We start from the raw sequence: 18,443 nt of genomic DNA, 5'->3' as shown, positions 1-18,443 counted from the left end.
TCGGAAAGGCGGTATGAAATTGGAATTAAAGCATCGATGTGTGAAAGCACGTGAAGCTCTAGGGTTTTGGTAATCTCTCTCAAATTCAAATGTGGGTTTTAACTTGTATGTATGCAAATACCCTGAGCTTGAACTCCTTCCAGCATGTCTGGTGGGACCAGTGTTTCCCACATTTCAGTCATCTGCATACTGCTGACATGGTATCTGCCACACCCAGAGGTCAGGTGAAACGTCATTCCTTCCGCATTTCTCGAAATCTAAAATTACTATAAATAGAACATTGGCATCATCTGCCATATGGAGAAGGAAGCCTTAAACATTTTTTAAAAAATAAATAACATCTTTAAATTTTAAGTGTATTTATATGTACCCCACTCCACTATTCTTGACTGGAGAATTCCATGGACAGAGGAGTCTAGTGGGCTACAGTCCATGGGGTCACAAAAAGTCGGACATGGCTAAGCAACACACACACACACAAATATACACACACGTAAAAGAATCTCATATATGTATTATCATTATGTATACTTGGAGGGTTCTTTGCAGAAACTTCATTACGATTTGACACCACCTGCCCCGTGAGTTCAGCCCCGCTCTAACACATGCCTACATGTTGGGCAGGCCTTCCACAGGTCGCTTGAGTGAAGACGTCTTATGAGTGATGGGCAATTTCCATTCATCGTTAGGATAGGCCTCCCCAAAATAATAGAAACCAGAACCATCTTATGAGGCAGAATATTATTAATTAAGTTTTAAAAACAGTCTTAAAAGGTGGTCTTTAAAACTGCAAAGAGATTTAGTCCGGAAGAACATCTGTTATTCAGGTTGATACATATTAAATATCTTTATTACTGAGGCATTTGCTATGATTAAAAGGCAACATCTTTCAGGTTCACTTATTTGAGCAAATTAAATAATACAATCCCCAATACAGAATCCCAAAACTAGGACTCCTCTGGGGTAAGTAAGTGTAGTTTGGATAAAAGGGCCTGTTTCAAACTGGCTAACTTAAGGGTATAATATTGAGAACAGGAATCACACCTATACAAAAGCTTCCGCCTTAAACTAGGACAGAATCCCAAATGGATTAGATTGGGTTTTGTTTCTGGAGTAGAAAGCCTCAATAGCAAATATGGGCTCCGTGCACCTGCTGAATGTGGGGATTTGACAGTGGGAGCCTGAGAACCAGGGCCGGTGCATCCGTCCCACGAACTGGGGCCTCTGCTTCTCTTAATCAAATTTTTTGATGTTATGGTGATGGGACAGACACTCTATTTGCTTTCCACCCGAGCCACTCCCCCAAACCCTCCCCAAACCCCACCTGCCAAACAGAGTTTTAATTCAAGATGCAAGATACTCACACTCTCTCAATTTTGCCTTCCATACAATTTCCTCAGAATCCATTTCAACCAAGAGTAATTTAAACTCCACTGGTTGCTCCAGATACACTTCAATATAACTTTTCAATTTTAAAAGTGAACCATCCACAAATTCAATTTCCTTTAAAAAAAAAAAAGGTGGTTTTCTTAAATTTACAAGTTGCATTAATTAACCACATAAAATGTCAGATAAGGAATAAAGACAATGAGAAGGGTTAGTGCTTCGGTGGATGCCCGCTGAAATTCTGACCTTGTAAATCCATTCTTTAACCACACCTCTTCTCACTCTCCTGCTTTCAGCCCCTTCTTACTTTTACTCAGAACTGTTTTCCACCTCATTGAAACTTCTAGCCCCATGGCCCTTGTCTTCCAAGTTCAGCCCTTTCCTGACTTCCAATATTTCTCGTTCCCCAAATGGAACCTGTGCTCAGCCATCAGTCACCCTCTCCCAGGCGCTTTAAGCTCCTTACCACCTTTCTCTTAGATCATTCTCGATCTGTCCACCTGATTTCACATTTACAGAACTATGTGCGGCGTTGTGTCCACCTTCCCTCACTGAACACCACCTTCCCCCAACAAATCCTTTTATCACTATTTTAGGCATAAAGGATCCCAGAGAAGTGAATGAATTTGCCCAAGTCCACATCTTAGTGGTGGAACTGGAATTGGAATCCATACCTGTGACTCCAAAGTCTGAGCTCTTAGCCACTATCCGACTGTCTCCTGGCTTCCCTGCCTCTGCTTCTCTCCAGACTGGCTAGCAAGAAACACATCTTTAAAAAAACATCAGTGAACTGCACTGGGTGTCACCATCACAAACTAATGCTCTTAATCTGTTCCTCTTCCTTTCTGTTTCAAGTCACCAGTATTATCCTCCTAACCTTCCAAGAGTCAGTCACCAAGGTCTACAAACCTGAGACAGAGCCTCCCCTGCCCCCACTCTCCTAAATCCCTCCAGGTTCATTTCCCCCGAACTCTCCTGCGGCTCAGCCCAGTTGCAGGGTCCCGTGCCCTCCTTAGGCACCTGGGGCCACCTCTCCCAGGACAGCCTGGGAAAGCTTGTCTCTCCCAGGGAATCCCTCACCCTTCAAACCCAGAGCCAACATCACCCACAAGAAAGCCTTCCTGGAAACCCACTGTACTTGGTACTCATCTCTAAAGGAACACCATGTTATAGTAAAATTATTTCTCTACATAAATGGAGCATTTCCCTCACTACACTGGCATCTTTGAGGGAAAAGACTGTGACTTACTTATTTTTTTAATTCCTAGCTCTTATCAGGCTGGCTGGTAATAGGCACATCTGATGTCAGCTAAGCAAATCATTAATGGTATAAAACTAATAAGAGCACCTTATATTTACACGGAGTTTTACAACTCTCAGGAGTGCCCCAAACCATTACTTTATATGATCCTTACAGCAATCTTGGGCGATTATCCCCATTTTATAGGCCAGAAATTTGGTTAAGAGGGAGCCCACAGTTAGTGACAGACTACGGTAACTATGTGACTATGCACTAGAAAGCAGACTATTTAAAGCCCTCTGGCTATCAACATCTTTAGTAAGAAACAACTCCTGGGATCCCCTCGGTCTCTTTCTGGGAACATCCACCCATTCAATACATATTCTTCCCTCTCCTAGTGGCTCTTAACCTTGGCAGCACATTATAGTCACCTTGGGAGCTTTAACAAGTCCAGTGCCTGGGCCATTCCCAGACCAATTAAGTCAGCATCTCTGGAGGTGGGACCCAGGCCACCGAATTTTTTTTTAAAGCTCCCCAGGGAAATTCATTATGCTGCACAGGCCACTCAAAAGCACACCCTTTTCATTTAGTTCCACTGCCCGGACAAAGCTGCAGTTTGATTCCCGTGATTCTCTTGATGTGCCACCTGCTGGGGCCTGATCGGTATGGAAGGGACGAAAATCAACGTCTCAGATAACCAGTGGGGAGATGGCAGCTTCAGGAGCCAAGGCAGCCAGGGCCACGGGTGAGCTCGGCTCTCATGTGTGGCCTGGGCAGAGCGCCCACCTGCTTTACACACCGGTTTCCTCAGCCGTGTTATTGTATGGCTCAAATGGTTCAAAGCATGTGCAGAGACGCTTTGAAACTGAAAAGGAAGGAAGACTGTCCTCATCAACTTGACTGCTTCTACTGGGCACAAGGCCCTGATAATACCAATATAATAAAACAATGCAACGTGGACCATTGCCATTAGTTCTCTTGCCTCCCACTTTTAATTTAATGGAATCAAAACATGTTTTCAACTTTTCATAAACTGTAAAACAGACAAAGGAGGTAGACCAAAGGAATTTCCACACAGATGTCCAGACTAGATAAGCTATGGCATACACCCAGGGCACATAATGAAAATAAACTTTAAAAATAACCAAGTCATTTCTGACAAGCCAAAATCACTTACAAGTGTCGTGGTGTGTACAGTGAATGCTTCAAATCTAACAATTTATTCCCATAACTATTTTTCAAATGCATTCCAGTATCCTTTGTTAGCAACTCTTTTCCACTAACCTTTAATGCTTTGCATGACTTAATGACTTAAACTTAAGTTTTGTATTCCTTTGAAGCTAAAATTATTTTAATAACTTCATTTAAAATGCAAGAAAACTGAAAACCTTTTCAAAGGGAAAGAGAAATGGAGAGTCTATTTTTTTGATGACTGCAGATGAACCCTGAAATTCAACAGCATCTTTGGAATAAACTGCAAGTTTAACAAAACAACTGCTTTCTTAGACACTGGGAAATAAAAAAGGAGAACAAAATGCATTATTTTTAAATATCTTCAAAATGCTCTATCTAAGAAATCTACACGCTCCCCCCACTGCTACTCCAAGTTGATTTTTTACAGTGTCTACCTCTGGGGTGATCTCAGCTTCTGGCTCACTGATCAGCCTGTACTTCTTCCCATTCTGCAGCAACTTCTGGCAAACCGGAGGCTTGTCGATTTTCATGAATTTCTTACAGGAGTGCTTTATAGACTTGGAAATATCCTAAAGGTGGAAATAGGTCTGGGTTTTGAAATACATCACCAACAACTGTGAGAGTTGAAGTCAAGAACTGGGCAGTGTGTGTGCCAGTTGTATTATTTTCATGTCCTCCTACAGAAATGACGGCCAGGGAGGATGTCCCACAGTGATCACAAGGGGAAAATGGCCCAGATGTTGAGGCACCTTTGTTCTACACACCTGTCACATAGCCAAACATCTTCCCACAAAAGCACTACAGCCAAAAGTGTCACTTATACCCTGTGTGGCACCACCAATTTGCTTCTGAAGGGTCTGAGAACATTACATGAGCACTTGCATCTGGGTACTAATTCCATGCCCATCACGTGAACAGAGAGCACCTCTTTTACTGGAAGTGGTTCCAGCTGACTCAAAGTTTGTCTCTGCTCCACACCTGACATGTTCCCATCCTTGCTGTCACAATTCTCTTTCTGACATGGCCCTAGAGGGGACCCCGATTTTACATGTATTGTTCCAATGCCCCCCAAGAGGTGAATGTAATCTCTGGCCCAAGGTCCCTTGGTAAAGTAGCTGTATGGCTGAATATGAAATTTAGGTTTCTTGAGACAGAGTTCAAGGAAATCTTTTCCTACACAGGAAAAAAAAACCAACTGGAGAAGGCGTAAAAATAAAACACCAGCCAGGAAGGATATCCTGCCGTCCCCATGCCACGCTCTCCATTGTCCTGATGGCAGCCTTCTCCACATCTGCTGATGTAATCAGCTCCTGACCCCAGCTTCCCAGGAAGTCTGGATAATGCTCTTTCAGTTAACTGAATTTACTTTTAAAATATAAGGTTCATTAAATAATAGTGCTTTTTCCAAATCTATGCTAATTCTACTTTATATGTATGTGTGTTCAGTCGCTCAGTCATCCAACTCTTCGTGACCCCATGGGCTATAGTCCACCAGGCTCCTCTGTCCATGGGATTTTCTAAGCAAGAATACTGGAGTGGGTTGCCATTTCCTCCTCCAAGAATTATCCTTTAGGTGCAGTTATTTTTATACCACTTTGAAGGCTACTTTCCCAACTGAAAGTATCTTTAGTGAGATTACAGGAAGCATATTTTGCTTTCTTAGGAGGAAACAAAAAAATCTATTATTAAAGTTTTTACATTTTAATACATATTGCTAGTTATAATCTGTATAACATTTTTAAAGCATGCAAATACTACAACCTAAAACCCCTGGGAGTGGGTAGCTTGATATAAATTCTGTAACTCAAATTATAATTCACAAAGTAGTATACTTCACAATAGCTGTGTGGATCACAATAAACTGTGGAAAATTCTGAAGGAGATGGGAATACCAGACCACCTGACCTGCCTCTTGGGAAACCTGTATGCAGGTCAGAAAGCAATAGTTAGAACTGGACATGGAACAGACTGGTTCCAAATAGGAAAAGGAGTATGTCAAGGCTGTATATTGTCACCCTGCTTATTTAACTTATATGCAGAGCACATCATGAGAAATGCTGGGCTGGAGGAAGCACAAGCTGGAATCAAGATTGCCAGGAGAAATATCAATAACCTCAGATATGCAGATGACACCACCCTTATGGCAGAAAGTGAAGAAGAACTAAAGAGCCTCTTGATGAAAGTGAAAGAGGAGAGTAAAAAAGTTGCCTTCAGCTCAACATTCAGAAAACTAAGATCATGGCATCACTTCATGGCAAACAGATGGGGAAACAGTGGAAACAGTGGCTGACTTTATTTTTCTGGGCTCCAAAATCACTGCAGATGGTGACTGTAGCCATGAAATTAAAAGACGCTTACTCCTTGGAAGGAAACTTAGGACCAACCTAGACAGCATATTAAAAAGCAGAGACATTACTTTGTCAACAGAGGTCCATCTAGTCAAGGCTACGGTTTTTCCAGTAGTCATGTATGGATGTGAGAGTTGGACTAAAAAGAAGGCTGAGCACCGAAGAATTGATGCTTTTGAACTGTGGTGTTGGAGAAGACTCTTGAGAGTCCCTTGGACTGCAAAGAGATCCAACCAGTCCATTCTAAAGGAGATCAGTCCTGAGTGTTCATTGGAAGGACTGATGTTGAAGCTGAAACTCCAATACTTTGGCAATCTGATGCAAAGAGCTGACTCATTTGAAAAGACCCTGATGCTGGGAAAGATTGAGGGCAGGAGGAGAAGGGGGCAACAGAGGATGAGATGGTTGGATGGCATCACCGACTCAATGGACATGGGTTTGGGTAAACTCTGGGAGTTGGTGATGGACAGAGAGGTCTGGCGTGCTGCAGTTCATAGGGTCGCAGACTCAGACACGACTGAGTGACTGAACTGAACTGAATGCTTTTTTTCTTTTTTTTTCCGCATCGGTCAAACCCCGATTTTGAATCTGAAAGGATAATTTTGAGTCACTGCTTTATCTTTTGTCAGTGCTCCACCCACCTCTAAGTCATTATAACTGTACTGACAGTGAGTCAGGGTATAAACGGAGATTCGATCCTCTGTTTTCAATGATATAGTTCAGAACATGGGCCACAACATAGATTTATTCTGCATTCTGGCAAACGGGTTCCATTATGAATATCCAAACCCTTCCCCTCAGGTCATTCTACCTTAAACATACTGGGTGCTTCATGAATATTTGCTGCTACAAAACCCAGAATGTTGAACCCATGAACCAAACGTCAACTTTTATCCAAAAAATTATTCTGGAATGAGTTACCCTAATGAGGTATGTCTTACTGGCAGAGCTTTAAGCCAAGGAGGAATCTCCAGTCTCCCTATGTTTGACCCAAAGACCCGAAACGGCCCCCCAGTATATCCAGAGCAGGTGCCTCACCAATTGTAATGTCCCAGTCACCTGGGAATACTAAGCAGGGCAGGCTCTGAGTCTGCAGGTCGGGGCGACGCTGAGATTTGGCATTTTAAGGAGCACCCTTGCTGACGGCAACCAGCCGCTCCTGGTTCCCTGGTCCCCAAATCACATGTTCAGCAGCAAGGCTGTAGAGAACAGATGGCCTTGGCTGTTCTCTAGGCAACCGTCTCCAAGGCCAGGCCTGCTGGATCATGCCACACCCACCTCTAGAGAGCTATTTTCCTATCTGCTCTCCTCCCGACGCTGTTCACATGTATAAACACCCATGTTCCATGGCTCTGAGGGCCTGGCACTGATCTTATAACTTCTGTGAGTGAGCATGACATCAGACCCACCATGGGGAGACAATTAAACCAACAGAGACACCCGGATCTTAAATCAACAGACATCACCCAGACCTTGTATAAAGTCTGAACACACAGTATTCAACATTTAGTATTCACTTTCATTGGCTTTACCTTGATGAAGGATTCATTATTGGTTGCTACGTACACTCGGAAAGACAAGGACGGGTTATGGTCGATGGCTTTGTACAGAATCACCGCCCCGTGGTGGAATACCGTCTCTTCGCTTTGAATAACGGGTCCCACAGGAGAAAGAGAGCTCACACGCCATTTGACGTGGGTTGCAGAATGGTCCACAGTATATTCTAATGAGGCCCCAGTACTTTTAACATGGAAGACTTTGAACGTCATGTTGGTATCTCGGTCTGTTAACACAGGAAGGTGAATTAGTGTTCCGGGCGTTGCATAGGTTGCACACATACTCTCACACGTCCACACATGCACACGCCAATCAAACTTTTAGCAAACAAGTACTCACGACCCAAGCAGAGGGAATGTGGAAACTGAATGGAGGTAAGACAGAGCGGGTCACATTTAACATCAAACAAGGGTCCACCGACGGCCCAGGGCTTCTCAATGAGGTCTGAATATTTGCTCCAGGACAAGACGCAATACTTGATATCAACTTTCCTGTTAACCTCAAATATCAGACCAGTCTCCGTACACTGGTAAGTTCCCTCTCCATCCACCTTCAGCCTGCATCGGACAGAGAAGAACACCTGTCAAGTCCTGATGTTTGTGTAGGAGAGGATTTCTTTAAAAAAAATTTTTTTAACTCATTTTATTTTGTTGTTTAATTTCACTCAAAAGCACTGAGGGAACTCCATAACATTTTGAAGCAGCATCACAATCAAAGGAAGCAATCTAAGGCTTTTCCTGGTGGCTCAGTAGTAAAGAATTCTCCTGCCAGTGCAGGAGACACAGATTTGATTTCTCATCTGGGAAGATCCCACCTACCTCGGAGCAACTAAGCCTGTGTGCCACAGGAAGGTAGCCCCCACTCCTCACAACTAGAGAAAAGCCCTCACAGCTACAAAGACTCAGCACAGCCAAAACAAATAAATAAAATTATATATATATATAAAAAGAAAACAATCCAAGAAAGAACACAAAATGTGTGAAGTTAAGTTATGCTGCTTTGTGTTTCCCCAACTTGGGGTTATTTTTACATAGGCAGATAAATTACTAATGGTATCATGTCTCCTCAATTCCCAATGACTCACAAAAACTGTCCTCGGGAAAGAAGCCTGGGGGTCACGAGTTCATTGTGTTTCTGGAGAAAAAGCACAGATATAACATATAAGTAAATGTCATTTTCTTAAATAAAGCAAATTAAAGAATCATCCTTTATAATTAAAAACATACTCACATTTTCAGCATTACAGTGTTCACAGTGAGCTTGGATCTTATTAGATTCTAAATGATAGAGAAAAAATTTTACTTGCAGGAATGTGACAGGCATTTTCAGACAAAATTTTTTTGACAAATATATATGATATGACCATATCACAAAATCCAAAGATATAGGCCCCCTCAGCAATAATGAGACTATTTTGGAGAATGTAAGTTCATACCTGAATTATAATGCTGTGTGGGCAATTCTTTATCCTCCCATTCTTCAACTGTAAAAGATATTGTCACACATGTATTGGCATAAGTCAGTCACAGGGTAAATCAGTTAACCAGCCCCCCCCTACACACACACACCCAGCTTCACACCAATAAGAACCTTGTGCTAAATCACTTCAGTCGTGTCTGACTCTTTGGGACCCTATGGACTGAGGCCTGCCAGGTTCACTGTCCATGGGATTCTCCAGGCAAGAATACTGGAGTGGGTTGCCACTTCCTGCTCCAGAAGATGGTCCCAACCCAGGGACTGAACCCGGGTCTCCTGTGTCTCTTGCATTGCAGGCGGACTCTTTACCATTGGGCAAGCCCAACAGGAACCTTAAACGTATATTAAACATCTCTTTGAGTGGATTCGGTAATACATGACACATTCTGTTTGTGAGTCTCGCTGCAGGTATAAGGCAGCAGTCCCCAAACTTTTTGGCACCAGGGACTGGTTTCACAGAAGACAATTTTTCCATGGACTAGAGGGCGGTGGGGGGAGGGGCGTGGGTTGGGATTATTCAAGTGCATTACATTTATTGTATACTTCATTTCTATTTTATGACATTGTAATATATAATGAAATAATTATATAACACATCACATGGCAGAATCAGATCATCAGGCAGTAAAGTCTCATAAGGAGTGGGCAACCTAGATCCATGGGTAGTTCACAGTAGGGTCTGTATTCCCATGAGAATCTTGTCCCACCGCTGATCTGACAGGAGGTGGCACTTAGACGGTAATGCAAGTGATGGAAAGTGGCTGTAAATACAGATGAAGCTTCGCTCGCTAGCCCATCGCTCATCTGACAGGAGGTGGCACTTAGGCGGTAATGCAAGTGATGGAGAGTGGCTGTAAATACAGATGAAGCTTCACTCGCTAGCTCACCACTCACCGCCTGCTGTGTGGCCTGGTTCCTAATGGTACTAGACAGCAGCCCCGGGGTTGGGGACCTCTGATATGAAGCAGGAAAATAAGCTTGAATGTGAAAGTTTCCATGCACCCCATGTTGGCACATTAAGTCTTTAGCTGATCTTCTGACACTGAAACAATAGCTCTCTCATCTCACACAGGCACAGGGTGAACAGGATACATTAGAGGAGATAAGAGGGCAAGGGCACTGCCTCACTCTTACCCTGAGCAGACGCTTCCTCGGTGGAAGACTCTCCTAGTTCCCCATCTGCGGAGACAAAAAGAGCTCAGGGCACAGGTGGTCATGGACGAGCTCTTCACCAGTCACTCCTCAGCTAGACCAGCGTCTCAGCTGGACAGCCGCAGGCCCCAATGAAGAGTCCCTCAGAGTGGTCAGAAGTCGGTAACTAAGCCGGAGTCGTTATCCCCAAGACAGAGCCTGACTGGTATCAGCCCTTCAGGTTAGTATAGTTAGAGATAAGCGGAGCAGTAAGAGAGGAACTGACGTCTGATTTTGGGCATGTTTAAGCCGGAACTGTCTTGTAAGAGTCTCTGATTTAGCACGTGGGCTCTTTCCACTGGCTCCCCACCACTCGCCTCTGGTCTGCCTCCCTGCATTTACTGCCCTCCAGTCACTCTGAACCACTCTCCACGCCAAAGCATGCTCCTGCCTCAGGCCCTTTGCATCACTGTCTCCCAGGCTGAATATTCACATTGCTCACCCAGTCACATCCCTGCTGTCTCTGCTCAAATGTCACCTTATCAGAGCGGCTTTCATGACGCCCCACCTCTCTCCCAAAGCAGGGCCTGCCTGACACATCTCTTCCCCCTTTCATGCTCATCAGGGTACTGCTCACCACCTCACCCATGATAAGCTCAGTGTTTCTGCTTCCTGTCTCTCTCCCCACTAGAATGTAAGTTTCACAAGGACTAATCCCAGGGCCTGGTAAGCATTCATTTTCTGAATGACTAGAATCGCAGAATACAAAAATACATTATGAAAGGGAACAGTGGTGAATTTTCCTGTTATCTACACTGGCTACTAGTTGCATGAGTTTAGGCTCTTTAGTTACGTACGAAATCTTTGTCTATTACCTTCCTCATCTGTTAAATGAGAATTAACATAATACCACTCCCCAGAAAGACAGAAAATTAAATTATGGGTAGTTGACTCATTGGAAAAGACTCTGATGCTGGGAGGGATTGGGGGCAGGAGGAGAAGGAGATGACAGAGGATGAGATGGCTGGATGGCATCACTGACTCGATGGACGTGAGTCTGAGTGAACTCCAGGAGTTGGTGATGGACAGGGAGGCCTGGCGTGCTGCAATTCATGGGGTCGCAAAGAGTTGGACACGACTGAGCAACTGAACTGAACTGAGGGATTGCGTCTGGTACTCAGCAAGCAGTCAGTGAGTGCTAGCTATTATTTTGCTATGGGTGATGTGTGAAACTCAAAAACATTAATAATTCTGAAGCAGACAATAACCTTTCACTTGGGAGATGACCTAATGTGTTGAATACTTGGTTTTATATTTGAAAGATCTGAAGAACCTTTGGGAGGATGAGTCCCATTAGTAAGACAGGCATCTTGAGCACACATGGAAGGTCCAGGCCACCACCAATGCCCAGAAGCAGTGGACCTCCTCTCCGCGCCCCCAGGACCCTGGCTCCAGTCCTTGCTACACAAGCTGCCTGCTCTCAGGACATTACATGGGGACCAGGGGTTGCAAGACAGAACCAGATTTAAAAAACAGCATTAAAATGAAATAGAAAATAGAGACTAAACGTATTCAGAATTTTGGACTCAGAATACCATAGATCTGAAGGTTCTGAAACACCGATCCAAGTCCTGCACCAGAAAATCTTTCAATCCTATTCCACAGTTGCTATCCTAAAAAGCATCACAAAATTCTTATTATTTAATGACTATCATCTACACTGCATTTCACCCACATCCCATGTTTTTGTGTCTTGCGATTTGCCTGGGGAACTGAGAAAACGAGTTATTAGAGAACTAATAACTGGCCTAACCAGTTATTAGTGCTGGCCTAACCGCCCAGCACAGTCTCCCACCAGGTCTTCCCAGCCAAAGCAGAGAAACTGATGCACTTCTCTCCAATACATAACTCTCGGCTTCTCTTTAATCCATGCGATTCAGGTGACTTCAGGGCTCAGAACAGAAGGTATATCCAATCAGAAGGATGACAGGTGGGCCTGCACCGCCAGTTGGCCCACCCAGAGAGAAGCAAGCATCCCAGGGTAGCCTATTTGGTCCTCCCATCTGACCTGAGAATGGTAGTGAATGGGGGGTATCTTTTTGACCTTTTCCCCAAGGTGGAGGATAAAAGGTCTTTTAACAAAGAGACTAACCTCCGGGAAAGGCAGGGCCCTGTGGACAGCCTTGGACATCCAGGTGTCTCACATGGCCAAGGGCCAGGTCCAGCAGCTCCCTGACCTACATGTGCCCTGTCTGACAGCACTGACTCGAGCCTCCCATCCAGATCTGAGCCTATCTTGAGCTTCACGGACTCCAAATGCCTTCCACCTGGTTGCCACCCTGACGAGGCCCTGGGCCAAACCTGGCTGCCAGGACCCTGGGGGCCCTGCCTCTGGATCCCTGTCTCCATGGCCATTTACTCAGTTATTAACCAGGAACAACAAAGAACAGATCCCAAGAAACAGCCTCTGACTTCATTTCTATTCTAGTCCAAGCTACGGAGGCTGGACTTCTGATTGCATTTAATTGGATGAAATAACCCTTATTATGTATAAGGAGGACTGGAAGTAGAAAGGCTGGCATACATTATTCCTTATGGGTATCAGATGGTGACATCAACTGCATGAGTGTGATACAGAAATGACTACAGGTTCTTATCTATACACAACATGACTGCAAGGAGCTTACAGTTACCTTCATGGGTTCCCCACTGGGAAACTGCAGAGAGAATTAGATTAAATACAGGACTTCTGAGTGAAAAGACTTCATTTATTTTAAAATATTATAAAGACACCCCCTGACTGCCTTGTTAAGTATTTGTGTTCATAAGCAGATTATATTCTAAGAACTGGGAGGGCAAAAAATCCTAAAGCATAATAAAATCAGTTAAAATAAAGGCTTAGTCATGCAACTTAAGTATTTCACGAAACTTTAGACCAAAAGCAAATTTTATATTTAGAATCTATGTCTTTAAAGTGGTTTCATGACTCAAGATGTTCATAAACAGCCAGAACAGCAAGCCAGAAACTTTAAACCACAAATGGTACCACATTTTCAGCAGTGAACAGTCTAGTCTGTGATTAACTGTGAGCAGCGCCCACCACGGGAGAAAGCAGAGACTGTGGCTGTAGATTTTGGTCAGTCCCTCAATCTCTTCTCCTCTGGGAACCACAGAGCAAAGCCGCACACGCAGAGTCTTGGCATCAGTGCAGACCAGGAACACATCCCTTGTATTCCAAGTGTACTGAGCTCAAATTTTCAAAATGCTTATTCATTTCCCAGTGTTGAGCCCAATCTGACATGGAAAAAGATCACGAACAAGCAACTTGCAACTTAAAAATCTCAAAGCCTATCGTTCTTTCTTCCTTTCAGTAACAAAAAAAGAAAGTCAGAGGAAGGAAGGATATACTCACTTGTTTTTTCTGGTTTTGCCTCCTCATTATCTACAAAAAAAAAAAAAAGGTTGAAATAATGTCATATGAAATTCATATGACAACTAAGAAAAAAACACACAGGCTAATGGAAGAATAGGTAAAGTGTCTGCCTCTCACCAATAGCAACCATTTCCTGTCTTTCTTCCTCAGCTCATCCTGTTTTGCCACTTTACTTGCCAACTAGAAATTATTTACCATGTAAGTACTTTTCAGTACTTCACCAAAAGGACACTTGTAATTACTATGTCCTCAAGCAATATCAGTGACATGGGCTTTACATTAAAATAAAAATAAAGGTGTCCATGTTTAACTAGAATTCTGTTATTAAAGAAAAACATACACAGATAACTCACCAGATTCAGCTTCAGAACCGCTCTCAAAACTGCTGTCCTCACCTTAAAAAAAAAAAAAGGATACACAGAAGCACACAATGAATAAAAAAGTAGGAACCATTTTTTAAAATTATACATATAATAAAACAGACCCAAACTCAACTAATCACCTCCTTTTACTCCATTCTGAGTCCCAAACTAGTCTGATTTACGAAAAAGAAGGCTTATCTTTCTTTGGAGCTGGATGAAATATACTTTAATTACTTAAATATGAGCCCAAATCATACTTTGGCTGCAATAACCACTTTATTTGGGTGTCATCCAAGTCTCATCCGGCCTGGCCTGCCTCTACTGCTCCCATCTTGCCTCTGCACTGTGCATCTAGAAGGTTCCATGCACAAGTTCAATGATACAACAGTGCAGAAATCTGTAATGCAAAATGCCATTTCCCTGAAGCACCCCAAGAATGTTCCCTCCCTTTCCTCACCCCCAACTCAGCCCGTCTGTCCACTGCAATCAGGCTTCTGTTCCCACAGTTAGCTTGGAATTCTTTCCCCAATGTCCCCAAAGGCCCACTAACCCCAGACCCATGGGACAGATCCATAGTTCCCAGAGGTACCGGCATCTACCAGCCCTTCCTGTCCACACAGCTCTCCCATCTATTCTGGTTCTCCACCTACCTCTGCATGTCTTCCATCTGCCCTACTGTGCGTGCTTCGTGCTCAGTCGTGTCCAACTGTTTGCCACCCCATGGACCGTAGCCCGCCAGGTTCCTCTGTCCATAGGGATTCTCCAGGCAAGAATACTGGAGTGGGTTGCCATGCCCTCCTCGACGGGATCTTCCCACCCAGCGATCAAACCCCAGTCTCCTGCACTGCAGGCGGATTCTTTCCCATCAGAGCCACCAGGGAAGCCCACCCAACTACTAATACCCAGGCCCCACTTCCCACACACACCCAGCCTTCTTCCTACCTTGAGAGCTCCATAAGGGCCTATCACCTACCTCCCAAAGCGGATTCCAACCCCCACCTCCAAGGGCGCCCTGACCTGCTCCTGACAGACCAGACAAGCGGAGGCACCTCGCTCTCCCTCACCCGCCCTCTTCAACTGCTCCTCCTGCTTCACCCTGCTTGGGATCCCCTGAGTAAGTGTGTGGAAAGCTATTAATATGATTCTCAGATCGTCCCTCGATACACACACACTACCAACCAAAACCAAGGACGGGCAACAGCTATATGGAGGAAAGAAAAGAGTTGATATTAAAAATGAGAACAATAATAGAGCAGCTAAGAGCAGCTTTTCTGGGGAGTTCACCATGTGCCAGGCACTATACAGTATATATACTTACTCATTTACATGTATTCATCAACTACCTTTATGTACTCATTTTGCACATCTATATTTACATATATTTATGTAAGAGCTTTACATATGTTAACACATTAGCCCTCACAACTGCCCAATGAGGCAGGCTGAGGGCAGTTAATTTCCTTATGTAAGACCACCACCACCACCAGCCCTACTACCCCTATTCTCCACCCAGGGAGTGGAAGCTATCAACTTGGGTAGTCCAGCTTGAACTGGCATTCTTACCCATGCTGTTTCACTTGCAAACATGCTTCTTATTGCTTCAGCAGTTTAACACCCAGGAGCTGGTGATGGATAGGATGAGTGGGAAGAAGGGGAGGAGGAGGCAGTTTCACCTGAGTGGAAGGCGAGGCACTGAAGCAGGGGCTGGGAGATCAGAAGTGGTAAGACACGGCCTTGGTCCTCCAGGGCTCGAAGCACAGAGCTATGGTTCTCAACCTTGGCTGCACACTGATGCCACCTAGGGAGCTTTCCACACACACCCAGCCATGCCTGGGATTCTGGCTTCCTTGGGGGTTACTGATTAACTAATCGGGGCTAGCATTTGTGGTAAAGGGCCCCAGATAACTGGAATGTACAGCCAGGGCTGAGAACCATGGACTAAAACCAACCCACCATAATCACTTCCTCGTTCCCCCAGCTGTACCCAGCGTGACTGCCACTCCTTCCTCCAAGTCTCAGACACGCCACCCCATTGCCTGGATAGCCCTTCCCCAGACCCCACCTCCAGACCCCAGGGTATCCATGAGAAGCCAGCCCAAAGTCACTTCTGCTGACCGACTCCCTCTGCCGCACCAAGTCAGATGAGAAGTGTCTCACCACCCTGATCCCCCCACACCCATCCCTAGATGCTCCATGAGTGATGACTGTGTGAATGAACAAATGCTTTGCCCAGATTTAAAGAGCTGAGCAGCCCCTACCATGTCTCTACTCTGCCAGTTCCCTCGCAGTATGGGACTTCTAGGTGTATGTGTGTGCGCGCATGCGTGCTAAGTCGGGTCCAACTTTCTGAGACCCCATGGACTATAGCCAGGCTCCTCAGTCCATGGAATTCTCCAGGCAAGATCTCTGGAGTGGGCTGCTGTGCCCTCCTCTAGGTGATCTTCCTGACCCAAGGATCAAACCTGCATCTCTTATGTCTCCTGCATTGACAGGCGGGTTCTTTACCACTAGCGTCACCTAGGAAGCCCCTAGGACCTCTGCAGGGATGTAATTCTGCCTGGGCCAGCCCCAGGTGAGGCCCACCTTCTGCTCCAGGTCCCTGGGACGCAGTCTGGGGCCATCCCTTCAATTCACCTTCCCTCTGGTTTGGGGCCTAAGACTCCTTATTCTATTTCTGCTTCCCTGCCCCCTCAAGCCCCCAGGACCATCTTTCTGTCTCATGGCACATATTTGAGAACTAAATAAGATGTCTGTGAAGAGTGACCAGCCCGGGGCCTCATACACAGTAGTCACGATGTTTAAGGGGTAGCGATTTTTACTAACAGGTCACACTCCTAAACTCTAGTAACAGGCCAGCCCAAGCCTGCTACCCCCAGCCCTAAACCCTCCCCACGTTTGCACAGGTTAGAGCTCTGGCAGCAGGATCCCTGTTTGGGGAAGCTAGCATGCAAACAGCCCCCAACTCTGAGTTTCTTTTCTCTCATTTTCTCACCCTGGTGGGTCCCACCTTCACCACACCCAGCTGTCCTGAATGCCAGCCTAGATGCAGACGAAACCTACACCCCTTTGGCCCACTTCATTCCACTATATTTTTAAAAACTTTTAAAAATAAACCTTAAAAAAAAAATGAAAGGAAGGACAGAAAGGTGAGAAAGGGAACAGAGGAAGCGTGGCAGCAGGCAAACTGAAATCCCAGGCCCCGTGCCTTCCCCAGGCTAGAAGCCCGGTCCTCAGCATTGAAGTGTGGAGTCCTAGCCACCGGACCACCAGGGGATTCCCACCTACACTTCCTGACCAGCCTCCCTTTATCCAGTTGAGAAGGCTCCACCCCACTCTGATCTGAAGTGTCTCTCCCCTAGCCCGAGAATCTGAATTACCTACCATACTCTGCATTCAAGCATTTTTAACTCTCAACTTCAGACACTGCTGCCAGCAGCAGGCTTTCTCCCCCTTCCTTAGACAGCGGTCCTTGCACAGTCTCCTTCTAATCTTCATTTTGGTCGCATATTACGAAACCATCTTTCTCCTACTTTTTTATTTGACATTAAAACCAAAGGGTACTTAGCACAACTTTAGGGACCAATCTTCTTTAGTAACTAGCAACACGGAAACCTCATAAAGATAACTGATGTAATCATCAAACCAGTACAAAATTACCTTGATGAAAAAGGGGGAAATATACTTAATCTTGGGCTTCCCTGGTGGCTCAGAGGTTAAAGTATCTGCCTGGAATACTGGAGACCTGAGTTCGATCCCTGGGTAGGGAAGATCCCCTGGAGAAGGAAATGGCAACCCACTCCAGTATTCTTGCCTGGAGAATCCCATGGAAGGGAGGAGCCTGGTGGGCTATAGTCCATGGGGTTGCAAGGAGTCGGACACGACTGAGCGACTTCACTTTCACTTTCTTTCACTTTCACTTCATACTTAATCTTCCAGATATAAAGATAAAAACTCCCATCTGGCAACAAGATTGCCAGGTGGCCCTGTTTTCAGAAATGACAAGGGCAGGAAACAAATTAGAGGGACAACTTTTGCTACTTGTCTGTCCTAAATATATTCTGTTGCACATAATCACAGGAGTAAATCAAGCATGCAAAGACCACAGTCCCAGAAAATGGTTCAGGACAAATGGCCCTGTGATTTCTGTGACTTTTTTGAGCTTAAGTTTTTTCAAGAAAACATGGATTTTTTCCTGGATGACAAGCTTTGAATTTTTTTCTTCTGATATAACTTTTTTTATTTTTCTATAACAACCTTGAGTGAGTGAGTGAGTGAGTGAGTGAAGTTGCTCAGTTGTGCCCGACTCTTGGCAATCC

At 44.8% G+C, this 18,443-nt stretch overlaps 1 protein-coding gene across 1 annotated transcript in view; it reads right to left on the bottom strand.

The window, feature by feature from the left end:
- Positions 1-18,443, bottom strand: part of LOC138443456 (caspase recruitment domain-containing protein 8-like) — a 47,664-nt gene that overhangs the window by 6,470 nt on the left and 22,751 nt on the right. The window contains exons 5-14 of the mRNA XM_069595945.1: positions 14,119-14,160; positions 13,745-13,774; positions 10,336-10,380; positions 9,161-9,208; positions 8,956-9,002; positions 8,810-8,859; positions 8,065-8,282; positions 7,701-7,951; positions 4,255-4,389; positions 1,365-1,503 (exon numbers count right to left, since the gene is read on the bottom strand). Of these exons, the coding sequence (XP_069452046.1) occupies positions 1,365-1,503; positions 4,255-4,389; positions 7,701-7,951; positions 8,065-8,282; positions 8,810-8,859; positions 8,956-9,002; positions 9,161-9,208; positions 10,336-10,380; positions 13,745-13,774; positions 14,119-14,160 (1,005 nt within the window). The remainder of the gene's footprint in view (positions 1-1,364; positions 1,504-4,254; positions 4,390-7,700; positions 7,952-8,064; positions 8,283-8,809; positions 8,860-8,955; positions 9,003-9,160; positions 9,209-10,335; positions 10,381-13,744; positions 13,775-14,118; positions 14,161-18,443) is intronic.

Source organism: Ovis canadensis, chromosome 1 (assembly GCF_042477335.2).
Source record: "Ovis canadensis isolate MfBH-ARS-UI-01 breed Bighorn chromosome 1, ARS-UI_OviCan_v2, whole genome shotgun sequence".
Lineage (NCBI taxonomy): Eukaryota > Metazoa > Chordata > Mammalia > Artiodactyla > Bovidae > Ovis > Ovis canadensis.
This window is presented reverse-complemented; position numbering and strand designations above follow the sequence as displayed.